At 41.0% G+C, this 26,259-nt stretch overlaps 1 protein-coding gene across 9 annotated transcripts in view; it reads left to right on the forward strand.

Moving 5' to 3' along the window:
• Positions 1-51: 51 nt before the first annotated feature.
• Positions 52-26,259, forward strand: part of LOC106964869 (rho guanine nucleotide exchange factor 9) — a 56,510-nt gene continuing 30,302 nt past the window's right edge. For 3 of the 9 annotated variants that reach the window (XM_015060622.1, XM_015060623.1, XM_015060624.1), the window contains exons 1-5: positions 52-144; positions 3,677-5,358; positions 7,605-7,943; positions 8,710-8,836; positions 8,930-9,039. In XM_015060622.1, the coding sequence (XP_014916108.1) occupies positions 3,778-5,358; positions 7,605-7,943; positions 8,710-8,836; positions 8,930-9,039 (2,157 nt within the window). In that variant the 5' untranslated portion in view covers positions 52-144; positions 3,677-3,777. Of the gene's footprint in view, positions 145-3,676; positions 5,359-7,604; positions 7,944-8,709; positions 8,837-8,929; positions 9,040-25,508; positions 26,222-26,259 lie in introns of those variants that run through there. The other 6 variants (XR_001428518.1, XM_015060625.1, XM_015060626.1 and 3 more) reach the window with 5 other exon arrangements.

Consider the following 26,259-nt stretch of genomic DNA (forward strand, 5'->3'; position numbering starts at 1 on the left):
TTTTTTTTTTTTTTTTTTTTTTTTGAACAGGCGGACTGAAAGTTAAGGCAGCGCCTGAGTTCACCCACTGTTCAGGCGGTGTCTGACGACGTTACGGGACAGCAGCGGAGATGCCCTGTTGAACACGGCGGAGCTGTGCTGCGGGTGAGTCCACAGCTGGAACTTCATTTCTGAGTTTAGTTTAGCTAAAATTAACGCGCTTCCCCGGGGTTTTACTTTATTAATGTTTGTTAGTTGTAAAACTGCCCTCGGTAGAAACGGGACCGTGTCAGTGCTTGGGGAGTGTACTGAAGTAGGTAAATTGCGTCAACGAGAGTGTTTATAGACGCAACATTCCTGTGAAATAAGAACAAAAATTAACGCCCAAAAGAAAACGGAGAAAAACACACTAACTGTATTCTTCTTGTTTAGTTAAAACTAAGTAGCTACGCAGTAACTTTGTAACAGTGACAGGAAAAGACAGCCTTTGATCACTTTGTAGCCATAGCCTCTAATAACTGTACTACACATTACTAATGGGATATTACTGTATAATTTTAAATAACGTTTATGAGTAGTAGCTGCGATAATATCTTTAGATTTAAATAAAGTGTGTAGTTTAAAAACTGATTGAAAGTAGTTGTAGCAGAGCCTGTCCAAATTTAATTTCGGGAATCCATTCCATTCAAACTATTTGTCCACCAGCCACCTCAGCAAATCTCCATGCTGGATCTTTATTGTAATAGGCACTCAGCTCCGCTTGCTCAAAAGGTAACCAGTGAGCCAACAATTAATTCCTTAAAGGAAATATTCATATTCATTAAAAACAAGTACAAAGTGCAGGTCTCCTCATTTTAAGACAACTGCATTCTTGAAAGTTTTATACACTTTTGTAAGATTTACATTCTGGCTTTACAACAAGCTATTTTTTTATTTTTATTTTTTAAACTGCATGAACTCTTTTGCCATGATAAATTTGAAGCTCTCTCAAAATCTCCAGCAAGTAACTCTAACCGGTTGAACAGTTTTTACACCTACAGTTTGAATAGTCGCACATTTGTGGTGAAATGTGACTTTAACAGATTAACCAAATATAAATTTTCCATTGTAATGTGCTGTGCAGAACCCATGCAGGCCGTGACTGGCATAAGTCTGAAGCCCACAAACATCATCAAAAGAACGGCTTTCCTCCTTTGTGATGCTTTGCCAAGCCCTTCCTGTTCCAGCAGCAGTTTGTTTGTGGGAATTTTTCATGCCCTCAGCTTTTGTCTTCATCGAGTGAAGTAAAGGGTATCCCACTGCCTGGACTTTAAAAACATACTTTTTGAAGGATTATCACCCGTGTCATGATTGGATGCTTCAAATCAACCAGGACATTTTCAGGTTGATCTTTTCGATCTATCACTCTAAAGGCCAGTGCTCCGAAACTGCTCCTGTTTTCTAACATGTTTTAGGTTGTGCGTTGTCTAAATGTTGCGTATGAATGGCTTCCACCATGTGCTGAGCTCTGTAGATCTTGTGAGGACTTTACATCTTCTTATGTTTTTGAATTGGTTTGCTTCTTGGCATTGCAATGAGAGTTTCTTTACTTACATTTCTCTGAAGTAGCTATGTACATGAAAAAAATCTTAGTTATCCCTAAATCTTTTGATAGAATAGACCAAGAAAGCTTTTATATAAATTTACTTCTTTTGTTCTATAGCTTATGATACAGAAAAGCAATAAGTAAAATCTCCTAAAGCTCCTCTGTATAGAGAGTCTTTCTTTTAATTTATTTCTTCTCTTCAAATCTTAGAAACAACCAGTGTCAGTTTTGGGGTGGCACCCCAAAGCCAAAAGCGATTATTGAATTTCAGTATTTTTTTATACTGTTGTCAAGTTAGAGTGTCTTTGAAAAGCAGTGGTAACCCTTAAACAATTGTATTTAATTTGTGTTTTATTTGCTACACCAACTCAAAGTAGCATTTATAAAAAAAGAATACATGTTTAAAAAAACAACAACAATATCTATCTATCTATCTATCTATCTATCTATCTATCTATCTATCTATCTATATATATATATATATATATATATATATATATATATATATATATAAACAATACATATTCAATCAGTTTTATTCAGCCTGGTATTCCTAATTAAAATAAAGCACAACTAATTGCCTTCAGAAGACACCTAATTGCTAAGCAGAGTCAAATTGCTTTAATTTAATCTCAGTTTCATTCCAGCTGTTCTCTGAAGGCCTATGAAGACGTTTTATAGAGAACATTTGTGAACAATAATCAGCATGACGCCCAAGAAGCACAGCTGACAGGACAGGGACTGCAGAGTTGTGTAGTCGTGTAAAGCAGGGCCCAAGCTAGAAAACAATATGCCATGGAGGACTGCTTAATCCATCTTCCAAGAGGGGCAAGCGTATGGTACACTTGCAAAGTAACCCAGATTTGGTAGTCCACCTACAGAGGCATTAATCAGAGAAGCAGCCAGGAAGCCCATCTTCCACAGGGATGGGGACTCTGGAGCTAAATACAGGACAATCCTGGAAGGAAACAACTTAAGATCAGAGTGGAGATTTGCCTTTCAGCAAGAAAACAAAGCTACAAGAAAATGCTAAACTCAAAGCAGAGTTGTATGTTAGAGTGGCCCAGTCAAAGCTCAGACCTAAATCTAAATGGGAAGAAATGGCTATTTGTTGATGCTCTTTAGACTGATTCTGCTTGATTTGTACTGCGAAGGAGAATGAGCAGAAATTTTTTTTTTTTTTTTTTTTTGAGGATAAAACAAAGCTGGTATCAAATACGCCAAGTATAGACTCAGGAGGGGTCTGAATACAAATACATGTAAAATTCCTCTAAAGACAACTAAAGCTTGTGGTTTTAAAATGACCAAATATGAAAAATAATATTTTGTATCAAACTAATATATGTTTCCATTCCTATCTCTATGACTGCAGAATTTGCATTTGTAGAAAACTTTGTATTGATTAAAAAAAGTTTCCAGTAAAAAAAAAAAAAGTTAAATGTGAATCGTGATATCCGATTAAAAGGCCAGAACTTTGAAACTCATCGTTGCTTCAGAAGTCTCGCAACAAAAGCAACGTCTGCCAAAGGCCTCGATTACGTAAGATGCCCCCCTATACATCACAGGGATTACCAAACAGGGGTAATTACCATATGGACGGGTAGAAAGCATCATCATCATCATCATCATCATCATCATCATCCCCAAAAGAAGCTTATCTAAGTGGTGCAATGATGTCACAGCAGAAGCAGGTCTGAAATAACCAGACATCCCTGTAGTGAGTGTTTCCATGGCAACGCAGCCTCCCGGTTAAACAGGGGACGGGGGACTGTGTCTCAAATAATTACTTTGGATAATTGGTACCAAATATGATGGGAAGGGGGGCTTAGCTGTTGCTGACTTGAGAAACAGAAGTCCCTGTTTGAGAGTCACAGTCTAACTCTCTCACTGTGATAATCTTCATATCAGGTGTTCCTGAATACTTGACCCTGGGTGAAACACAGTTGTCAGAATGATTTTACTCCCCTATATTTCCTGTAATATCGTTGGCATTCATTGCATGCATTTCTGGGTTTTTCTGTGTAAGTTAGAATTGAAGGAGCACATATGAAATGACAGTGTTGTCAGTTTAATGTCAGATTGCTGAATAAGAATGTGTTTTTGCTCCTTCAGGTGTTTGAAAAAAAAAAGAGAGAGAGAGAGAGAGAGAGAGAGAGAAGACCTAAACATGATGTTCACCGGAGCTGATAGCTGACACTGTAGAATGAGAGAGGATGGAGCAGACAGACAGCCCTGCCTCAGAGAGCAGCAACCCTAATGGGTTTGTCAACCGAGTGTTCAATGTTTCTCTGGATGTGGAGAACGAGACAGGCAGTCTTTGTATTCAGGAGACGGGGCCGGGGCCCGTGGAGGTGCAGAAAGAGAGCCAAGCTGCCTCCTCTCAGACCCCTGTCAAGGACAGACAGGAGGTCAACCGGAGGGCCCGTGCCACGGGGGGCATCTGGCGCATCTTAAACCGAAAGAGAGCCGTCTCTGAGCTGGAAAGGAGGCCCCACTCCATGATCCTCCCCGGAGAGGCTTCCATCCCTAAACTCTCGTTTGCAGACAAAGTTCGGTCTTTTAAGAAGCTAAAATCCCCTGCCGTGTTCAGAGGAAAAACAGGGAAGTTGTCCACTGCCAAGTTCACCAGCTCCTTGGTGGACGAGGAGTCTTTCTGCCGTGACATCGGCACTCCGCAGCAGACCAGCAAGAGCACCCTTCGAAATAGAGGGAAGAGGCATTCGTATGCCGGCTACACGGTGGACTTCGACTGCTCGTTTGAAGACCTGGACCTATCTGCGCCAATAGATGGCCTCCAGCCCGCTGTTACAGGAGAGACTGTTGTCCAGAATGGCTGTAAACCTTCTGAAAGAATTTCATACACTAAGAGAAGCAATAGCAACTCAAACAGCTGCAACAAAGTCAGCGCAGACTGTGAGGAACCCAGTGTTAGGGGTAGCCCCAGAACCCATCACAGTGGAGGGAGGAGGCACAAGGATGTGTGGAGTTACCTGAGGAGGATTTCCCTCTTGGGGAAAAGTAACCCCGTGTACTCAGAGAGAAGCTTTGACTCTGAGCTCCCCTCATTGGACAAAACCATGGACTCAGATTTTGGATCTGTAGACTTCGAGAGTGTCAGAGACTTTCAGCCGCCGCCCCCGAAACAATCGGACACAAAGGGACACTTTGGTGGTCTCTTTAAGTTTTTTAATAGTGTAGCAGAATCTGCCAGAAAATGGCGGACAACTTCACGGTCCTTCTCTCCTCCGGAGGGAGAGAGGACTCCGATGACCTCCCCGCGGGCCCCACAGCGCTCAGTGGACAACATTCACAGTGTTTCTCTCACACTCCACAATGAAGGACCTTTAAAACCCCAACCAACAGAACTGTCGCCGCTCGTTGCTCAACCCTCAAATCCCAGTAGCTTTGACGGTGAAACGCCAGCGCCCACAACCGGTGGACAATCCCCCAAAGTTGCCCCAAAAGCCTTTAGAGCTTCTTCAGGATCTCAAGCTGTTAATGGCCTTCAGAGCCCGGACAACGCGACAAACCACAAATCCACGGCGATTGTAGAGAATCATATTGAGGATTCAAGTTTAAGCACAGAGGCTGAAGCTGATGCTGAGAGGGTTCAGCTGAGCTGCCTGTGTCAAGAGGAAAAGGTAGGGGGACAGAAAGGAAATGAGCAGGATTCCAGGGATACTCCGCTTGACTCCCACCAAGTACAGGAAGTGAATGTCCAATCACAACAAGGTGATAAAGAAAGCACAACCAATAGCGTAGCAGCCTCAGATTCTACTGAAGAAATTTTTAAGGTAAGGAACGAAAACCTGAAAAGTGCTAATAATAAATTTGACAGAGAAGTTGTGTACTTGTTTTGTTAATCTGTTGTTGTATCTCTATTTCTTTAAGAGAATACCATATCCGTGTGTAATATGCTGTGTATTTTTTTTTTCCATAACCACATTTCATTGCAGGCATTTTTCACTTCATTAACTTTCCCAGAGGCATGTGTCATGTAATTACTGCACAAATGCTAAAAAGTTCATTTATGTAACTGCCTTAACCATGGTCATTCTTCTGCTTATTAAAAAAATCACCTGAAACCTGGAATATAAAGTGCATCAGAGCTGCAACTTATATCTTTATGATACGGTCTGGAGTGGGTGAATGGATAGATTTGAGACAGTAGCCCTGATGTTGTCCTTTTGCCCCATCTGTTGGAGAAAAGATGTTACAGTAAATATATATTAAAAAACACACACACAGCAGCATGTTACAAAAGTTTGTCCTTCCCCGTTTGGCCAGCTTTTTGTATCCTGCAAAAAAAGCTTGCGTCTCCCACCGAGCCTGCAGTGTCAGGCTACAGCGGCCCCAGAGGTCCGTGACGTCAGCGCCTCTTAACGGCGACCGCCCCTTCTCAGAATTAGTCATCTCCCTCCTAGTCATCCCAACGAGTCAGGGCATGTTAGCTTCTGACTAAATGAGATATGACATCTCAATACTCAGCACACTTTCATAGGGGTTTATTATGCAGAGGCAAGTGCTTTAGGAGCATTTGTTTAGGGAAAAGTGCTAATCTTGTGTCCCACAACCGTTTAGCAAGGTCCTGCGTTTTACACCCAGGTGGGAATCAGATCTATGCATTAAAGTTCAACTGAGTTCCTTTATTTTTTTAATTGTGTCCTTAAGACATTTGTGCTTCAAAATTCAGTTTCTAAACCACTACTACTTAAAAAAACAAATTCATATCATATCAATGGGTAACTTATTTAATTTGCAGTACAGGAGCCTACACACGGTGCCTTGTAGTAGTTTTTGTTCCCCTTTAAAAGGTTGCACATTTTATCAAGATTTTATGCACAAAGTAAAGCATTGTTGCTAAGCAGAAGGATAATTACAAATGGTTTTTAAATTGTTGTACTTTTACACCTCTTTAGTTTGACAGTCTTGGATAAAATCCCGTGGAGCCAATCCCTTGTAAAATCACCCAACTAGCATGTAGAGTTAATCTCTGTGTGATATAATCTGAAAATAAACACAGCTTTCCTGTATAGACTTTTGGGATTTCTTAGAGAATGTGAGCGAACAAACAGCATCATCAGGTTTAAAGCAGGGATAGGTTATGAAACAAATTCCCAGGTTTCAAGCAACCTGTGCTGTTTGAGCCGTCATCTGGCTGTCCACCCAAAATGAGAGCATTGATGAAGTAGCCAAAAGGTCCATGGTAACTATGGATAAGTGAGCAAATCTGTTAGCGACACAACTATTAGCCATGCACTTGTTGTTAAAAGAAGTAATAATAAATCAAAATCTTGCCTTTTCAGGAGTGCACAGATACCCAAATTTCATCAGTAGTTTCATTAGACTATGAGATTGTAGAAAATGACTTAAGTATTGATGTCAAAGTGGATACCAATCGAAGCTTAAGGGGTTTAAGTTCTTGCTTGGCACAGCACTGTTGTTCCATCATGCATTCCCCATCAAAAATATCTGGAAATAATTATTTATATGAAGTACACGCATACCTGCAGAAAGTCTTCATGCAGAATGAAGAGTTCTTTATTTATTCATATCTGATGTGCAGCTAACAGCTGCAGCAGACGAGACCAGAACTGAGAAAACCCCCCTGTGGTATGATGGAACGTCTTGATTTAGTGATGTGTCAAAACATGTTTCCAAATCTAGTTTGAGGGCTGCAAACTAGACTGTAAAAATAGTTTTGTTTAGACTTATTCCCTGATCCTCATCATGATTAAGTAATGAAATGAACCTATGCATTATTTACAACCCTTCTTAATAATTACCTCATGGTAAAAGAAAAAAGAAAAAGAAAAGTGTTAGTCTGTCGCTTAAACTCGGTGGTTTTTCTTACCTGATTACCCACACATGCACTGCAAGTAGAAACACAAAGTGTCGACTGATGGAATTTATTTTTTGCACAGAAATATGAAGCGTAGCTTGTCAAAACTGCAGACGTACTCTCCTTATTCCCTGCACAAGAAATGCATTGTTGCGCTTGTATGTGGGCCAAGCGGCTGAGTATCTCTGCCAATCCCAGCTGTGTGAGCAGATTGCCAGCAAGACAGGCTGCAGTGTGAGGCAGCCCGGACCAGCCCCGGCCCAGGCTTGCACAGAGAAGACCTCTGTGCCTCACAGGAGGTTGCTCCACCGTCCCCGTCCGGCCTCGGCGGTGCTGGACCTGTGGAGGTCCAACCCGGAACGTGAGATCTACACGCACTATAGCGAGGTGGGCTCCCTGCCCCGGCTGAGACGCCGGCCAGCTGCCACCATGTTGCACTCCCCAGGGCAGAGACGGACGGCTGCGCGCTCCAGGCCTTGTTCTGTCATAGAGAGCAGTGTTACTAGAGAGACCCAGTCGACGGAGCTGCCTCACAGAGTAAGATGTCAAGAAGCTCGATTGTTTCTGAAATTAAAAAATAAATAAATCAGACGCTACCTTAAAGTATGCATTTGCAGAATCTATAATATGCAGATGTGAGAATATATCAAGCTAAAAGTAGGATGGCCAAGACTCACTCGTGGGCTCCACCAACTCACTGATAAATATAGAGCAAGTCCGTAATGAATCAAGCACACTCTCCAGGCTTTGAAGGGCAGCCCAGGACTAACCCGGTATTTATATGCCGCTCACTGTTAGTTGCAACAATGCCTGCATGCTCTGCCTCATTTACAGAGGCCTGCATTTCTGAACATTTTCCCTCTCTTTTTCTTCGCCTCCGTCTCACCAATTCCTTTTTTTCCCCCTTTCTTCTTCCCCTGTCTTTTTTGGTTTCTCTGTATCCATCCTTCATTTTCAGTCTTTCTCAGTGGCCAATTTTCTGCCTCATCGCTCCCATAAGCTTCACCTCTCATTGGCCTAACCCAGAGTCAGTTCATTTTAACCTGAGAGAACGCCTTGGTCGGCATGATGTATAGTCTCTCTTGGTTTGCTGCGGCGCACGCATGGAGGCCAGTGCACCAGAATAGAGTTGCTGGGATGTGGAATACTTATATTCACAGCAAAAAAAAAAAAAATAAAAAAGAAAGGGGACAACGCAGAGAGGAAGGTTTCTTTTAAGGTGAAGGGTAGAACAGTGTGTGACTGTGTGATTTGCAGTTGCGTTATGTGGAATATATGTCCTAACTACCCCAGTACCCTCTAGGCTTTGTCTCGCCCTCCGGGAGTGTCGCCACTCGAGCCCCCGCAAAGGGCATCTCTGCAGCGGTGTCGCTCACTGCCCCTTCCCCCCAGCACTCTCACCGCCTTGGCTTTGCTCCTGCCTACTTCAGGTAATTGCACATATTCTTGCTAGCAATGAATTTGCAAATTTATGCACACTTTCTTAATTCTTGACCCGTTTTTCCGTGCGCTTCCCACCCCAGTGGACATGGGCCAGTCGTCCTCGTCGGTGCGCCTGAGGTCCGGAGGCTCCACCAGCTGCAGGCGGAAGAGGCTGTTGAGACCCGGGTCAGAACCACTGCAGGTCAACATAGTGAGTCAGACACACCCCTCAAATCACCTTGTAGAGAGCTGCAGCTTTATTTAGTCTGTGTTTCTGCCAGCGGGTTTATGATGCCGAGGCCTGGCTTGTGCAAGCATAGCACAATGAGGTTGTTTCAGAGAAAATAAGCAAGTGCTAAAATGGCTTTAGTGGGTCTTTAATAAGATTATGAGGGAAGTGATTCATCTAAAAGGTGCAGATGTTGAGGACTGTCATGCTGCACCATGAAGGAGTTACGTCACTTTCGCGCTTAAATTTCTGACATACAAAAATATTAAATGTCTGGTGAAATCTGAATTGGCTTATTTAGTAATAATGTTTTCACATAGTAGCCTACACAGTACTTTGCTACATTACATTTAGAAACTACAAGGCATTTTGTTAGCATTATGTGACTTACTAACACAAAGTAGGGTTTAATATTGAAGTGGAAAGATAAGGACACGTGGTTTTCACTGTTTTTCCAAATAAAGATTTGTAAAGTTCTCCTGCATTTGTATTCATCCTTCCAGAGTCAATAATAGAACCATCTTTTATTGCTATTACCTCTCTATGTTTGTTTTTACCCATTTGTCTTTGCAAAATAGTTCAGCAATCACTCAGATTAGAGGAAAAGTAGTTAAATTCAGGTCTGCACTTTGACTGGACCATTCCAACACATGACTACGCTTTGATCTAAGCTATTCCCTTGTAGGTGTGGCTATATTTAGGGTTGTTGTTCTGTCTTTTGGAGCCTCCAAACTGGTTTTCTTCAAGGAGTGACTTCTCCTCTGAGCAGCTTTAGTGTGCCTGCTGAAGAAAAGTATGCACACAGGATGATGCTGCCACCACCATGTTTTCAAAGGTGTTCAGGGGGATGTTCAGTATTACTGCCAGCATTTGGTATGGAGGACCGAATGTTCATTCTTTGGCTTCATTTGATCAGAGCATCTTCTGCCATATTTTTATGTCTCTACTAAAGTTTATTTAGGGGTATCAGAAAAAACAGGGCAGAAAAACAAATGTCTTTTTGTGCCTCACTTTTAAGGTTTTACTAATAACTTACTCATTTACATTTTTAATCACATCCCACTTTACTTCGCTTTGTGTGGCTCTACCACGTGAAATCCCAATAAATTAGATTAAATTTTGTGATTTTAATATGACAAAATGTGAAAAAAGATCAGAGGATGTCAATATTTTTGTGAAGCAGTGCATCTACAAGGCTGCGTCTTTGTCAGCTGTGTAAAAATTAGCTGCAGTAGATGTAATGCTACACAGGAAGCAAATCTGGGCCTTTCAGCGCCGATCCTTTGATGTGCAAGTGGCCTCTTGGGAACTCCAGGGGAAGGAGAGGCAAAGATTTTCTAAAACATCCATGACGGTGCGGGGAACAGTTCTCCAGCTGAGCCCGGGTCGTCTGTCCATGAAACCTTGAATGCACAGATCCCATATCGCTTCTGTTGTTTAATCACAAAAAAAGCCAATTCTCTGCTTCCAATGAGTTTTTCTCAATGTGCTAACAGCTATGTTTCTATGTTTCTGTCAAATGTACATCTGTATGTTGTGATGTAAGGAAACACATAATGTCTAGAGTGTCATGAAAGCATCTAGCTAATCTTTCCTCTACATTGAAACAATTCGTGATGTGCATCCACAGGCGACTGCAGACAGTAAATTAAGTAACATAGGCAGCTCATTGTCACTACAGTGATGCAGTCTGTTGAAGTGGCAGATTATGAGCCCCCACTGTCAGCTTTCCACGGCTGCCACGTCTCTGGATTGAAACCGAGTAAGCTTCGTCCTTGAGGAAACGAGAAAGCTGCGTTTTGACTTTGATTATAACTTTTTTTTCCTTCTTCTTCTTCTTCTTCTTCCTGATCTAAATTGTATTTGTGAACCGCGGCACGTTGTTGCTATGACATTCGGCTGGCTCCCGTTCAGCTTCTTTGCTTCTATCTTTAGGCATCCTTTTTAAGCATGAGCTAAATAGAGAAAGTGTGTGGGTGAAAAGAGAGAAAAGGGGTGGGAGAGAAGGGAAGAGAGATGCTCCCTTTGTCACGGCCCTCCCCTGGGGGCTGCGAACACGGACATGTAACACTGAAGAATTCGAGCTTGAATGGCGAGAGACTGAGATTCAAATGAGATACTGTTATTTTTGTGGAACAAATCCGGAAGTCGCTCATGAAATACTAATAAGAAACATCAACAGTGAACAAAAATAAAAAATAAAAAAATGGGGCTGCAAGATATCTTGGCTTCCCTGCAGGCAAATGGTTTTCTCTCACAGGGCTGTCTTGCTTGGATGTGCTGTTTGGAGTACAGTTAAGTGTATGTTACAGTCTTCCTGTTATGATGACGACTGAAGCCGTGAGGCCGCAGGCAGAGAGAAAGCATTCTCACTGCAGTGGATTAGCTACTAATGCTGACGCCTCTTTTCTCCCTTTCATTTAAATGGATTTCTCCCCCAGTTCTGCTCTCCTCCTTCTCTCCTCTCCATTTCTGCTCTGGTGTTACACTTTCATCATGGTGTCCTTCCCCCTTCCCCACCACACACACACACACACACACACCCGCCACTCGTCTCCACTTCTGTCCCGTCCCATTCTGCACTTTGCATTAAAAAAATAAAAAAATAAATAAAAATGTGGGCAGTGGCAGTGTTTAATTCCTGTGCAGATAAGAGGCCTGCGTGATGCGTGTTGCTAATGCTGCGCCCGAAGCTCTGCTGTCAACTTGTCCAGAAGGAGGGGAGTTGTCTTATTAGGGATTTCATGCAGATTAGGACTTTCAACAGAAATTGTATATGATTAAGTTGCAGTATTAATCATATTATGCAATGGTATCCAGTTACTACAAATACATGAGTCAGCAGGCAGGAGCTAGTTGGCCAAACAACAAGGCATGGATGAAAAGGAGCAAAGTTGAGTTGAAGGACTTCTTCTTGTTTTTCTTTCTATCCATGTGAGGAGAAGAAGGAGCAGCACCAAAAATGAGCTAAAGCAAATTATTTAAACACTTTTTCACATTTTTGTTACTTCACACACACAAAGAACAACATGTTGTTTTGGGATTATATGAAGCACCAGTAAAAATAACAGAGAAGTGAAAGGAAAATTATACATCGTTTTCAAAATGTTTACAAGTGTTTCCAGCCATCTTTACTTTGATACCCCTAAATAAAATCTAATCTACCTCATTATTAGTGACCTGTGTGTGACTTAATCTAAGCAGAAATACAGATTCTCTGGGAGACAACAAAGGAGACCAGAAAATAAATATTTTGGGTGATGGAAAGCCAATGCCTGGTTCACATGGCCAGATTATTAAATTGTCGGCTGATTTTCAAAGCTTGAGAGTCACAACACGTGGCGATAAAAAAATTGTACCTGTAACAGATTTGGTGTGACGTTTGTGGAGTTGAGCCGCATGGACAGAGCAAAACGTCACACACAAACATTTAGATGTGAGACAGGAAATCTCACAAAACCTCCCTAGACCAAACGTGAGTTCAGATGAACAAACATGGCCGACGGACAAGACGCAATGGCAACACATTATGGACTAACAGAGAAAAACACAATAGAAAAAAATGTCTCTGATGTCCGTCAGACTTTATAGTGCGCCATGGCCATTGTTTTGTCTTCTTTGTTTCGAATCCCCCTGTGTGTTTCCTTCACCTGGCTTTCTGATTGTCTGCAGGCCAGGTTCAAAAGGCTGCGTGCTCATTTGTCCTCAGGGGACACCGTACACGCTGCGATGTCGGGTCAAGACAATCCAACATGTTGAATATCCCAGATTTTAGATCAGAAGAAGTGGACCAGATCACTCTTAACACACCAAACACAGCAGGAATAACTCAAGAGACATCCTGATAATCGGGACGTTCTTAAGATTCCCCGAAGGAGAAAACTGGTATAAAAGTTTTGCCATATTAACTAGGCATAACAGTTATTAATTGGGTCATTTTGGTGGAAAAAAACTGCCTTTAGATTTCCTTTGCTTCACATTTTTCCCCTTAACTGTTGGGAACATAAAATCTCAAACATATACATAGCAGTTTTGTTTATAGATAGACAATCTTAAAATTGTGTGTTTTTTTTTTTTTTTGCCTTTTTATTGCTAATATACAAAGCGACTCTGTTTGAATGATGCATCCTCTTCGAACACACGCCCTTTACATGCTGCTACCCAGAATTCAGTATTAAATCTGTCAGGACAGATGAGTCATTACATTGACATCTTTATTATTAGATTAGCAGCGAGTAGCACCAGCTAACGATATCTTAGCCAAACACACTGTACATGTAATTTCACCTAAGGCCTTATTTCGGAGAAGCCTTGGGAATAGATCCATGCCCAGAATAACTGCACACACGCATAGTTTGCGCGATAACCCATAGGCGACCCAGAATCCTTCATCAGCGTTCATTCAGCATTGTTCACCTGCCAGCGTGCCAACAGCTGCCGCTGTTTGGGAGAACATGATGAGCTCTGATTAATAGCAGTGTCCCTGCCTGAGTCTGAAGCGGATGGTTGGATCAGAGCTTCCCCGGGCTGATTCTTCCCAAAGAAATGGGTTGATGGTGTATGCATGGCTATGTGACCACGTTTATGCTGAGTGTGTTTGTATGCGTGTTAGGGAAAGGAGAAAGGCTCAGGGCCTTTCTCTTACATAAGCATAAAGGCGGATTCCACCGCTCATTGCAAAAGCCATTTGGACTTTTCAGGAGAGCTGCATGCTCTCTGGTGCTGGAGGAGCCGTGCTCTCTTGCCCATCCTGTTTTACAGCATCGTCCTATTGTTCACTGTACTCTGTCAGATCATGCACAGACTTGTGTGTGTGCGGCTCGTGTCTCGTCAGAGCCGGAGTATGCACCGTTCCATCTCTGTGCTGCGCTGCTGGCACGTTGGAGGAGTAATAACAAGGTTGCACTAACAGGCAGTGATTCCTATAATGAGATTCTTTAACACATAAACACTTTCTGCTGAACAGCAGCGGTATCTTTTAGGTCGTATTCCATTTCTAATTTACCAGGATTCACACTGTCCACTATTTGTGACTCACTGTTTATTTTTAGGCCAGATGGTTGGTTATCAAGGATTAATCCATTCCAGGGCCTTCAGTCAAAACACTGTTGCATGCTGTCAGTCTGTCTGACAGGACAGCCTTAGTGATAATTTAGTGTTGTTTTTTTCTTCGTTGTTGACACTTACTTTACAGCCTTTATATTACAAAGTTGGCAGAAAATTAATAAACGATTATTATTATTAGTTGTAGTAGTAGAGTGATAACAATTTTATCGATAACATTGATCAAATTGTATCAATGTAATTGTGGTACACTAACTAACTTTTCAGTTAGCTTGCAGATAATAATAACTATTATCTTATTATTATCTGCAAACTCAGCTGACATTAGTGGAGTATTTAGTCAGGTAATCTGCTCTTGTAGACATTTTATGTATTTTGTCCAATGAAATTCACCACAGACTTCACAAAGCAGGTTGTGGATTTCACATTGAGTGTTGGATTTTGATGCAGTATAATTTGTTAAAGACAATTTAATGTCGATAATCCTGCAATATGGTTGAAGTAGTTTTAGTTTTTAGTTTATAGGCTGTTCAGTTTTTCATTCCATATTGAATTTTGCCCAGTGGATTTTCTTTTATTGTACTTAATAAACAAAAGAAGAACTGAAAATGAAGCCAACATTTTACAATAATAATTGATTTTGTCAACTAATTTTCTCAAAATAAATAGTGGAATTGAATTTGGACTCATTGCACAGCTCTAGAAAACAGACAGTCAGTATCTGGTATAGATATTTTTTGCGTGCTATAAAGCTGATGGTCTTAATTCCTATTCCTGTTACCTCATTTTTTTTCCATGAACATAGCTATTATGTATGTTCTTGGTTATTTTATCATTTTAAATGATTCCAAATATGTTTTCTCACTTTTAAAAAGACACCTAATTGTATTCATATGTGAAAGGAATGACACATTATGAATGTATTTAACACGTGTATTTGTATTTTAAAAATGTTTTTGTCTGTGCAGCTTCTTCATTCAGAGGAGGGAAAAGTTTGTAGCTTTTGCTGTAAATGATAGTTCACTGCCCAGAACTATCAGACTAACAATGAATCATCAAGTGCTCTGAGAGTCTTTACTAACTACCCCAGCTGCATTTTGTGATTTAAATCAAACACACTCCTCTAACCATGATCACTTTATCCTGCCATAAAATAATGAGACAGAAGCTAACTGCCTTCCCAGTTTCCTGAGAGTTCGGATGTATCCTGGAGGGCTCTGAGTACGATGGGCTGCATTTTTCTGGCAGCTGCCACTTCTCGTGTACATTATTTAGCCTAACTTTTTCCCTCTGACCTCCCTGCTACTGTGCTACACCACATGTGGCATAAGAGCAAACTCTCCGCTGTAGACACGGATTATGCAACCACCCATCCGAGGTCTTTGTAGTTTTACCTCATTCTTCATTCTTTGCGCGCCTCCTTATTTTTTTTTCTTGTGACCTAAGAACTCATTCCTTTCTTTCTTTCTCCTCTTTGCAGATCAGTTTTTCTCCCCTACTGTTTTTTTCTTTCTGTGTTCCTTCACCTTGTCCTCCCTTGCCTCATCCCATTCCTCCCCTTCAGGCATGTGAAAACACCTGCCTACTGCAGCCTGGTGTGTGTGTGTGTGTGTGTGTGTATGCATGTTTTTTTTTTGTTCTTGTGATCATCAATGCCTGTGAGTAGTCATATTAGTTTGGGAGTCAAACTACGCAAGATATAGTGTGAGAATTCATTCATTCAAGGTGATATAGTTTATTTTTTATGTTAACTTTTATGATAAAAATAGAAACCCTAAACGTAGTTTATTCTAACATTTGAATATTGCATAATACCAATTGAAAAACACAAATATTATGTGATGGCCTTCCCATGTGTCAGGGTCACTGCTTACTTTACAAATGTTCAGTAGAGAGCTAATATTATTGCATTGGCGCTCTTTACCGAGTTCTGCATCCAGGTACGTCAATGGAAAGTTGAGTGGAAGGAAAAAGTTTTTTGGGGAAAAAAGCTATACAGGCAGCAGAGATAATTACTGCAGTATAAAGTGAAGCCCATTCAGGAATATTCACAAGGACTGAAGCTAACACAAAGACATTATGGGCTCCAACTGTCCCATCCCTCCTATTAAACCATAAACCACAGGCAACATCAGAGGTGTCTTACTTATGAAGAGAAAATGACTGGAATGTTGCTCAGGGCCCAACGTCCTCTTTTCATTTGAATATAAATGATGTATTTGATTTTGGGAACCAAGGTTGCAGTGAGACGTTTTCACTGCTGGCGTTATAAAACTGTACAATACCAAATTTATTTACAAACCACTTTTAAAACAACAAATGATCACCCCATATCTTTTTGACATTTATCTTCTAATTTTCTGAAAAATTGGGGCTAAAATTGTGAAAATTAAGAAATTAATTACTTTTTTTTAAAAAGTGAATTACAGAAATAAATGTACATTTACTTAGAGGGACCTGTAAAAATCCTCACGTAGATGATTTTTCTTTTGATGAACGGCATGAACAGTAACCTCGGGACGGATCTGAAAGGACAAATCTCTCCCCTGCTTCCCGGCGCTCCGGGCCGCAGGTGGCAAAGTCAGGGCTCTGATGAATAGTGACAATAGTGAGCATGAACACTCACAACCAGCGCAGCAGAATGAGAGTAAAGTGGCACTGATTCAGGCAACCAAGCAAATCATTGCACAGTTCATTTGAGTGTTTCCCATGTGCCACACCTGGGGTTTCAAATGATCTGTTTTGCTTTATTTTATAACACACTGGTACTGATTCTGAGAATCATAAATGGATTTGGGGAGGCTATAGCTTTATCTTTTCTCCTAAAAGTTGATTTCTTGTTGCTTTGTTATTGTGTTTTGTTGTAGAAGGAGAGGGAGCAAGGATGACTCAATGAAGAGGCTTTTTAAGGGCTGAGAAATAAAACATGCAATCATGTCTTTTATTTTCATCATATCTGCAGACATAGTTTCAAATGCAGGGAAAATAGAATATTTTCTTGTGAAATGAGAATATTAATAACTTTGACACGTGTGTGCAATGAATATAAAACTGTGGCAAATTGCTGTTCCTCCGATTCTAGCTGGATTTTTTAAATCCAATTGAGAAATGTGTATATTTATAAAGGTTTTGTGTATTAAACAATATAGATGGACAGATATTTACCCAAGAAAGTGAGACAGTGATAAATGAAACTGGAAATAAAGTTTCCAGTTTCATTTGAGGTCTGATCTGGCAATTCTAGTTTTTTCCTCAGGAACTGGGCTTTTTTTCCTATTCATTATCCATAGCTTTTTATTAACTGGTCAGAAATCATGTAAAATCCCCAGTTAGGATTTTTTCCCAATCCCAACTCGGCGAGGTAGAGGGTGTCAAACTGCCTTGAGCAGTGAGTAAATCTGCAAGATGTAGTAGAAGTTGCAGCTATTTATTAGCGCTTTCATTAAACTCAATTACACACATATAGTGCTATATTCCATTGTCTGAACAGAAAATGGATTGTATGGCGTGTCAGTTTTACTGTTGGCACTGTGGTGTACATATTAGCATGCTAACATTAGAATGTTAAACTGACTGAACTTCTATAGCACTTTTCCGATCATTTTGACTACTCAAAGCACATTCACCCATTAACACTCACATGTATGCAAAGGGTTACATCAACATGTGGCAGGAGGACGCTGAAATCTACCTACAACCTTCCGATCACAAGACAACAGTTGCCCCAGTAACATGTTAGCATGCTGCTGTTAGCATGCTGCTGTTAGCATGCTGCTGTTAGCATGCTGCTGTTAGCATGCCTGGCTTTGCAATAATTTCAGGATGTTTCCTGATGTCTTCTTTTCTAGTCTGTTGGCAGTCATGATTACTCCAAACACTTTGCAAAACAGTTGCTCATTTCATCCATCCTGACTTTTATGTTTTGTCTTATTATTCTAAAAGCATCTCATTGCAGCGAAATTGAGTTACTCGGACAAACACATTCTAGTCCCTCCGCAAGAGTTTTTATTTAGGTCTCGTCCTGGACAAATGATGTTTTTCATCAACAAAATTAACAGAGATTTGCTTGAACCAAAGCTAGATAAGATGGTAACTTTTTTTCCTGCCTGCATGGGTCTTGTGTTTGATTTTCACAGCTGGTATTCACAAGAACCATCAAGAATTAAGTGGTAATCTTTGTCAAAGAAGAAGGCAAAACCATTGAGACATGTTAAATTAAAACCAGTCTCCAGTGTCGCATTCCTTAATTAAGCTTTACTTCAGATGCATTTCCTTTCCTGAATATCATTTATAATAAGAAAGTTCAGGCTGAGGAAATTCAAAAACTGTCTTAAGTTTACCTTCAGTTCCAGCAATCCTCTCAGGTTCATTTGCAAGTCTCACCAGGGACTGAATCAAAGAAAACAGTCACAGGATAGTTTCATCTTGTTCTACAGTTTGGAGAACACACAGATATTGCGCTAATGTCGTCATTAGAAAGTATACTCCTGTGATGTTTAGCATATGACTAGGATTTCTTCATCCTACTTGGCAGAGCCCCTCTGTTTGATCTGTCTGTCTATTCTTCTTAGCTCTCTGTGTGCTCTGACCCACTGACTTGACTTTCTAAATGGTCCTGAACGAATAAACAGCTGATGGCCGGACAATGGTGACACAAACTGTGCTCAGGAAAAGTCCAGCGATTTTATTTTTAGGGCGCTTTGTGGCTTGAAGGCCTGGGAGGAAGCAGGAAGTCAGTGTGGTTGCCGTGGGGATGGGAGGAGAAGAAAAGAATTGGAGCAGACTGAAGGGGAAATGGGTGTGGTGGGTTTTGCCTCCCATTAGTGAAATACCTACCAACCACAAACAGATTCATTTGCAAGCTCTAAAAATTGAAGTCTTATTCAGGGAAAGATCGTCTAATTATGCAGCTACTTAGCCAAAGGCCAAAGGGGACAGCAATGACTTCAGCGACCTCAAAAAACCTTACGAAAGAGACTTTGGAACAGGAAATGATCTGGTCTTTCTAAATTTGTTGTTTATGTTGCTAGTTTTGCCTAGAGATACAAAACTTGGGGCATATCTCTGATAGCTTGTAATTTGGTTTTATTGTTATGGGTAATAAAGTATGTTTTGCTGGGCTGAACACATTTCTGCTTCTTTTTTTAATCAGCTATTTTTTCTTTTTACATTTTGTTTCATAGTAAAATCACAGTTGGCAACAAACCACCCACAATATATCTATGCTTAATATGTAATTGCAACTCAGAATATCTGGTGTATTTGATGTATGAGTAGTTTATCCAGGATACTTTCTGTTGTGATAGTATGCTTTATATCTATACAAAATGAACAAAAATACAACTTCGACTCCTACATTAGCTGTACTGCCAATTAGTGGTTGAATATGTACTTTCAAAAGAAGGTCAAAGTTCAGTTCAGAGGTTCAGACTGAAAAAAATACCGCATTTCATCCCGTCCCTTGGCAAAATTAAGACCTGTTTGGATCAAGGGTCCTATGGGGGAAGTTGGAAATCATTTCTCCCTGACACACTATTCTTCTGGAGTCAACTCAGCAACCTTCAATAAAGAGACTTAGTTTGATTTGCATTTGGGAAAATGTTCAACTGGAAACTGAGGAACACTCGAGGTCTGAAAAGTCCCTCAAATGTATTTATTTGGATTTTATTTAATTGTAAAGTGAAAGAAAAAATAGCATAGATCTGAAAGAGCATTGTGTCCATGGTAACTCTGGAGGAGGTGGAACGATTCATGGCTCAGGTGGGAGAATCTGTTGACAGAACAGCTAATAATGGAAAACATTTATGAAAAAGGTGCATGAAGCCAAAATGAGCTCTGCTTACATTCTTAGGTCTTCCTGTGGTTTAGATCAAAGTCAACTCGTGTGTTAAAATGGCCCAGTCAAAGCCCACACCTAAATCCAGTACAGAATCTGTAGTAAAACGTGAAAGTTGGTGTTCACAGACGCTCCCCATCCAGTCTGAATTTAGCAAAGAAATGATGGTGTTTTGATGTGCAGGGTTGATTGAGATGTGCCTCGCTGCACTTCCAGCTGGAACTACAGCTAAATGTGTTGCAAGGTTACTGAGTACAAAAGGTCGGGCCACATTTGATCAGATTTTAATCTGTAAATTACTATGAAAACAACACATTTTCATTTCACTTCACAATTATGCAATGATCTGTGTTTATCTATCACATATCTCAATAAGTTCAGCGAAAATGGTGGCTGCAAACCAGACCGGATTTTGAAAAGCTGCAAATACAAATAAAACACACACCCCATATTCAACTTGTGTCCAGTGTCATGTTTGGTCCATAAGTTCTGTACATCATTTGGACTTATAGTAAAAAAAAAAAAAAAAAAATAGCAATCTTGTGATGTGATCTTGCTGCCTCACATTAAGAAAGTCAAATGAAACAGTCTAATTCGATATAAGATTTCTATGTACAGTGAGAAATTATGGCCTTTTATACATACTCTCTCTGTCTCTTTGTATACGTATGGGTATATTACCCATACATATATACATACACCCATACATTGGTGTCTGTACAGATTTAGACTTTCAGATGTGACCTTTGTTGTCTAAATGTCAGGGAGATTGGAGAGGGAGCCCACAGAGGTAGGACAGGCTTATGTAATCTGCTCACTGAGTCTCTCACACACACACACACACACACACACACACACACAACCACAGATGAGTGGGGCGGGGGCTGTGGGAGCATGTTTGAGGACGACTGTCATATCTCAGCTGTGATGCACCATACCCCTCTCTGTGCACTGAAAGCCTGCCTTTCAGGAGCCGTTGCTTTTATCAGCATGCATGTGCAGAAAGTGCCTCGGAAATTATTTATGGCTTTAAAAATACTGATATACTGCGCTCCTTTGGTGTTGTTCTTTTGAACTTCTTCTGAGGTCTTTTTATCTGTACCAGAGCTCTCAGGTGGATCTTAGAGGTTTGCCTTTGTGCATCTGTGTGTCGAGCGGCTAACTGGGCTAGTTTTGGTGTGTGGGGGATTAAGCTGTAGCATCAGTATTCCCTTTCAACACTTCTTTTTACAATCCAACGGTGATTGCACCTGAGCTACGGGACAAGCGCTGCAGCCTGCTCATGAGTATAACAATGTTCACTTTAAGTATCGCTGGCAAAATAAAGGCCAAAGCAACGATTTGCATGCCAATGGATAAGAACAAGCTTCAAATGGGAACTGGGGCCATTTCCATCCTGTCACTCACAACTGCCGAGCCTTAAAGGGGCCCCGCGCGGAATACGTTTTGAATACCAAACACTCTCCTCGTGTAGGTTTGAAAGGCAGTGCTGAAATGTTGCTTGGAAACAGACTTTGTCCGCACTCGACATGGACTCTCGGCTGTTACGGCTTACACCAGCAGCAGCATCTTTTGGGGCTGGGCGGTTGAGAGGGGGATCAAAACAGCCATTAAAAGTTCTCAGAGCACTCCCAAAGCATAATCTGCCTTGCCAGCATTCGTCATCAATATGCTTGGTATGTTCCAAACCGCCACACAGTTGCCCAAGAAAGTCAGCCCACAACTGTGGTAGTAGATTGCTCACAGTGCAAAGAGCAAACTGAGAAAGCAGTATTTGGAATCGTTGGGCAAGACAGGAAAAAGTACATTAATAGTTAAAGTTTCTGCCGCTTTGATCGCCTAATCGGAACACAAGATGTGCTGTTGTGTTAGCGTTACAGTGTGCAGCAGACTCAGAGAGTAGTCACTATGTGTAAGAGCTGCTTGCTCTTTTAAAGTGTGTGTCACGGTGTCTCTCTGGGTGAAGGGCGTCTCACGTTCACTGCCTTATAGCGCAGATCGTCTTTGTTCGCAGTTAAGAAATGTGCTTCGTGATACGACTTTGTTGACGACAACAGCAAAACTATGAAATGGAATCACAAACGGGATGTTTCGGTGTAACGCAGCTAGTTTATTAAAACGACTACAGTTGCGTCCCCATCTGACTTTGTGAATTCACCACTGACTGCGGCGTCAGCTTTGCGGTATACCTTGACCAGCTTTGCTCAAACTCAGTCAGAATAGATGGATATAATCTGTGAACATCTGTTTTCAGGTCTCGCTTCAGAGTTGGATTTAAGCACGGACTTTAACTAGGCCATTGTTGCACATTCTTTGATCTAATACCACCTCTAGCTGTATGTTTAGGGTTGTTTCTCCACCCTTCTTAACTTGATTTTCAGGTTTAAATAGTGTTGAATTCACCGTAGGGTTTATTTTTTAAAGGCTTTTTTCTTCCATAAGGCCTGGTTTTAGTCAGCAGACTGACCTCTAAAGCTCCTCCAGAGTTATCATTATGCTTATCTGAGTAATGCCCTCTTTGAGCAGGCTGTCATCTCAGATAGTTGGCCGTGTCTTGGTAGGGCTGCAGTTGTGTGTCACACTCTTTCAGTTTCAGGTGATGGGCTGAAACGTGCTGCATCAAATTTCCATGTATTGCTTTATAAAATAACCCTGCTTTTATCTTCTACACAACTTTTCCCTGGCCCGTCTGGTCGGTCCCTCGGCTTTTTATGATGGAAAAAAAAAAAAGTAAAACCATGCATAATTTTCCTTCCATGTAATTGCAATTACTTATTTGCATGGGTTGTGTCAGTCTGTCACATTGAGTCCTCTGAAAAGCGCTTTGTGGTTATAATGTATCTTATGTAATGCAAGGCATTAAAAAGTTTAAGAGCTATGAATACTGTTGTTGCAAGACTCTGTTGTGTGGTTGGCATAACTTCAAAAACAGAATAAGCAGGATCATCAAGTAGACTGAACCTTTTGCAAGTAAAGATCACAAAAATATGAAAAATACTGCATTAGGAAAAAGTTTTAACCATTTATAGGAACATGATAAATATTTACTATGTCTAGAGTGGAAAATGACAACAGCTGCAGTTTTATTCTTTGACAGTAATAAAGCTCCATCAGGTTGGTTAGGGTATTTCCAGTAGCAATAAAGAAGCTGGGACCCACACACTGGTGGAAATACTTTGTAATAATTTCTCCTGTGTTTTTTTTTTAAATACGATGCAGAACAAACAGGGAAAGTCTTTCATTAGAACAGTGGCATCTAAAGCTACTGTGCCATATTTAGTTGACATAAAAATTGAGCAGCAATATATCGGCATAGTTGAATTGTGTTCATTTCAACAATCCTCATTTGTAAATCCCCAGGAAACCTTACAAAGCAAGGAAACCTGTTCGTTTGCAAGCATAAAGTTCCATTCAGCTGAATCCTCTATGCAAATTCCCACTTATTACCAACTAGGTCAAAGTTCAGTTCACAAAAAATGACATTTTTATGAGACATGTAGCTAAAGTCAGCTGAAAAAGTGCTCTAAATGTCACCAGATGACACTGCGTGCATATTAGCATATTTATGACATCAACACATCACATTGGTGTTCTGCTCTCTGGCCCGCCCTTTACATCTGTTTGCTTGTCTAATCCTCTCTCTGCTCACATGTATTGTTTGAATACGGCACAAAAAAATAAATAAATAAAAATGCACACGAAGCAACTCTTGCTCACATTTTCCTCTGTCTGTTGTCAGAATCCAAAACAAATCCGCAATCAGGCCTTTAAGACTGGTTAATTTTTTTATATGGTCACTTTGAAGCTGGTTTTATGTGAACAACTTGATTGGCAATGTTTAATAAAACAGCAGACAGAAGCCATTGTTCTTCTGGTTAGCTAAGTCAGATTAATAATTTTGAAACCTCTGAGCTTTATAAGCTATCTCTTTTCCTGTTATTGAAGAATTTTCTTCTTTTCTATTAGTTTTTACTTTAAGGTGTTTTTTTTTTTGGAAACTGTTAATTTTCTTGTATTAGTTCATTCAGTGTCAACTGTATAATTCTCATCGTCCACTTTATGGAGAAAACACAAAAAAGTCAGATATTAATGTTTTAGTAGCTGTCATCAGGGCGACTGTGCATCCTTAAAAAATCTTAAAATTTTTTAAATTCATCCATCTGAAATGAATTAAACTAAATGTCTTAAATGTCTTAAATTCATTTTTAAAAATGTAATTTGCCATTAAATTATAAGACCGGTCTTAAATTTTGTTGTCGCAGGACTGTTCACTTTTTTTCATTTCTTGTGCTCTGAACTTGTTTCCTTTGGTTTGTGTGTTTATTGTTTACGTTAGTTTGAGGGTTTTATGGTTTTCCTGTGTCTCAGATTTGTTTCTTTCTCCCTACCCAGCTGTTCCACATCTCTCAATTTCCCTCTGCCTGCCTCTACTTACCTCTGATTAGTCCCTCTGGTTCCTGTATGCCACTCTCTTTCCTCTCTCTCTGCGTATTTAGGCTCTCCGGTTTGTATGGTTCCCCACTGCCTCCTCCGTTACCATGCCTGTTTCCTGGTCTTTGTCCCATGTCCTTCTGTAAGTTTCCCTATATTTAACACTAATTAAAAATGCTCTCTGTTTGGGTCCTCTGTTCTTTACTCGTCATGCCAAAAGCTGCTGTGCTGTGGTTAAGATCATTGTTATGAAGTAACTTGGTTGTTGAGTGAAAAATGTGTCTACATTCTAACTACCTGTTAGAATGTAACAATAATGTTTTGGATATGCATATTTTGACTGTAACAGATTTAAAAAAAAATGCCAACACTCAACAGCGCAGTGTTGTGTGATTTAACGCAAAACTTCAGCATTTTAAAGCTGTTTTGTGTCCCAACTCAATGTACAAAAACATTTTTGTTGGTGAACCTATAAAATAAAGATATTTCATAGGTTTTGGTATCATTAACTTAAAAAAAAAACATTCTTATTAAGCCTCATACACTCTATTCTGGCCTTTCTTTTGAAGAATTTTGCAAACTTCAAGTTAAGTAATGAGTAAAATGTAAGGGAGTTCACTGAAACTTAAGTTAAATCCAAAAGACACATGTTGACCTTCAGGAAACAGGATTTAACAATATAACAAAGGTTGTTTTAGTTTATAGTTACCCAGTCTCATTCTGACCAATAACAGATGTGTGTGTTGAATGTCAATTATTATTTGTTTTAAACTTCAACTGTTGAGTACTCTGATCATCTTGGTGAGAAGCTTGTGAAACAGATTGTAAACATTGTTGAACGCAGTGTCGCCTGCAATCACTGCACCTGCAATAAGGAAGGCTGACATCACGCCAGTAGAGCAGCATGATAAGAAGATGGTGATTGAAACTATTATTTTACGTCCAATCCCCTTCGTGCTGAGCTGCTAATGATAAGCCATAAATCACCACAGCTTCCAGCACGATATTTTTAGGTGGGGAGGGAGATGAATGAGGTTATGATTGTGGTCTCAGTGGTCGATATAGTCAGAAAAGGGGGCTGGCTGTGCCCCTCCCCCGGCTGTAGGTGATGTCTGAAGCCGGTAGTCCAGCAGCAGCGCGCTGATCACTGGAGGACCGCCTCTCAGGCTCCCGGTACATCTCCTTGGTTCCCACTCACCGGAAGGCTGCTCGGCAGCTGCGAACAGCCTGCGCACAGCCTTTTTCTCTTGTTAGCCCTGCGAATCTATTGGCCTGGCCGTCGGTCAGTGCAGGGGAAGAGGCGAAAACACCGACAGGTGTTGACTAGCGGGGAGAAATCGCGGTGCAGACTGATGACGATGATGATGGTGAGGATGATGCATCTCTTCCCGTGCCTTTGTGAAACGCTATTGTGAAGAGGCATAGGAAGACATTTTTTTTTTGTACCCTCCCCTCTCCATTTCTTCCTCATCGGTTATGGTGGATTTCTCGGCCGCTTTGAAGCTTCGCGTCTAGACCTGGCGGGGGGGTCGGAGAGAGAAAGAGAGAGCGAGCTGGGAACAAGCCGTTAACAGAGAGCCCCCCTCTCAGCATCGGCCCGCAGCGCTGCGCCATGGCCTTGGATGTCCAGACTTGCGCGGTGTTTACGGTGATCGCGGTTCTGGTGCTTGTGAACGTGCTGTTGATGTTCATCCTCGGTACTCGTTAATGGATCTGCGCTTGGGGCCCGGTTCGCAGCGCACCACGCTCTGGAGAGGAGAGAAAAGCGGTGCGCGTTGGTCGAGAGCGGGGACACCCGGCGCTCCATCACGGCTACGCGTTGAAATGAATGACGTTGGTACAACATAATGTATTTCTGTGTCCCCCCCCCC

This window comes from Poecilia latipinna, unplaced genomic scaffold, assembly GCF_001443285.1.
Source record: "Poecilia latipinna isolate Pla-1442-1.1 unplaced genomic scaffold, P_latipinna-1.0 Scaffold1731, whole genome shotgun sequence".
Taxonomy (NCBI): Eukaryota; Metazoa; Chordata; class Actinopteri; order Cyprinodontiformes; family Poeciliidae; genus Poecilia; species Poecilia latipinna.